Raw genomic sequence first — 415 nt, forward strand, 5'->3', positions numbered from 1 at the left:
GTGCCCCCCCCCCCGCTGGGACCCCCGGGGCCGCTCACTGGTTCAGCCGGAGGTCGAGGGTGAAGGCCGAGCCAAAGGCGCGCACCACGAAGCTCACCCGTGCCAGGTGCAGCCCCTGCAAGAGTGCCGGGGCAGTCAGCCCCCCCGCGCTGGCTCCCAATGAAAATTAAAAATTAAAATAATAATAATAAAAAAAAAACCCAACCCAAATATGCAGCCTCTAAAGGTGCACTTTTATTTTTAACCCCCAAAAATTCAACATAAAGGAAAATGCTGGGGGGTTTTTGCCCCAAAATCATTGCTCCCACAGTGCTGGGAGGGCACCTGCAGCCCGTCACCCACCTCCTCAGAGCTGTATTTGGGTGGGGGCTGCTGGAGCATCACCCCCATCCCCAGCAGGCCTGGCTCGGCCGCG

At 57.8% G+C, this 415-nt stretch overlaps 1 protein-coding gene across 1 annotated transcript in view; it reads right to left on the minus strand.

The window, feature by feature from the left end:
* The window catches only part of ADAM11 (ADAM metallopeptidase domain 11), an 11,492-nt gene that overhangs the window by 5,940 nt on the left and 5,137 nt on the right, over window positions 1–415 (minus strand). Inside the window, exon 3 of the mRNA XM_009638511.1 lies at window positions 39–115. Coding sequence (XP_009636806.1) covers window positions 39–115 — 77 coding nt within the window. The remainder of the gene's footprint in view (window positions 1–38; window positions 116–415) is intronic.

This window comes from Egretta garzetta, unplaced genomic scaffold (assembly GCF_000687185.1).
Source record: "Egretta garzetta isolate BGI_Z169 unplaced genomic scaffold, ASM68718v1 scaffold745, whole genome shotgun sequence".
Lineage (NCBI taxonomy): Eukaryota > Metazoa > Chordata > Aves > Pelecaniformes > Ardeidae > Egretta > Egretta garzetta.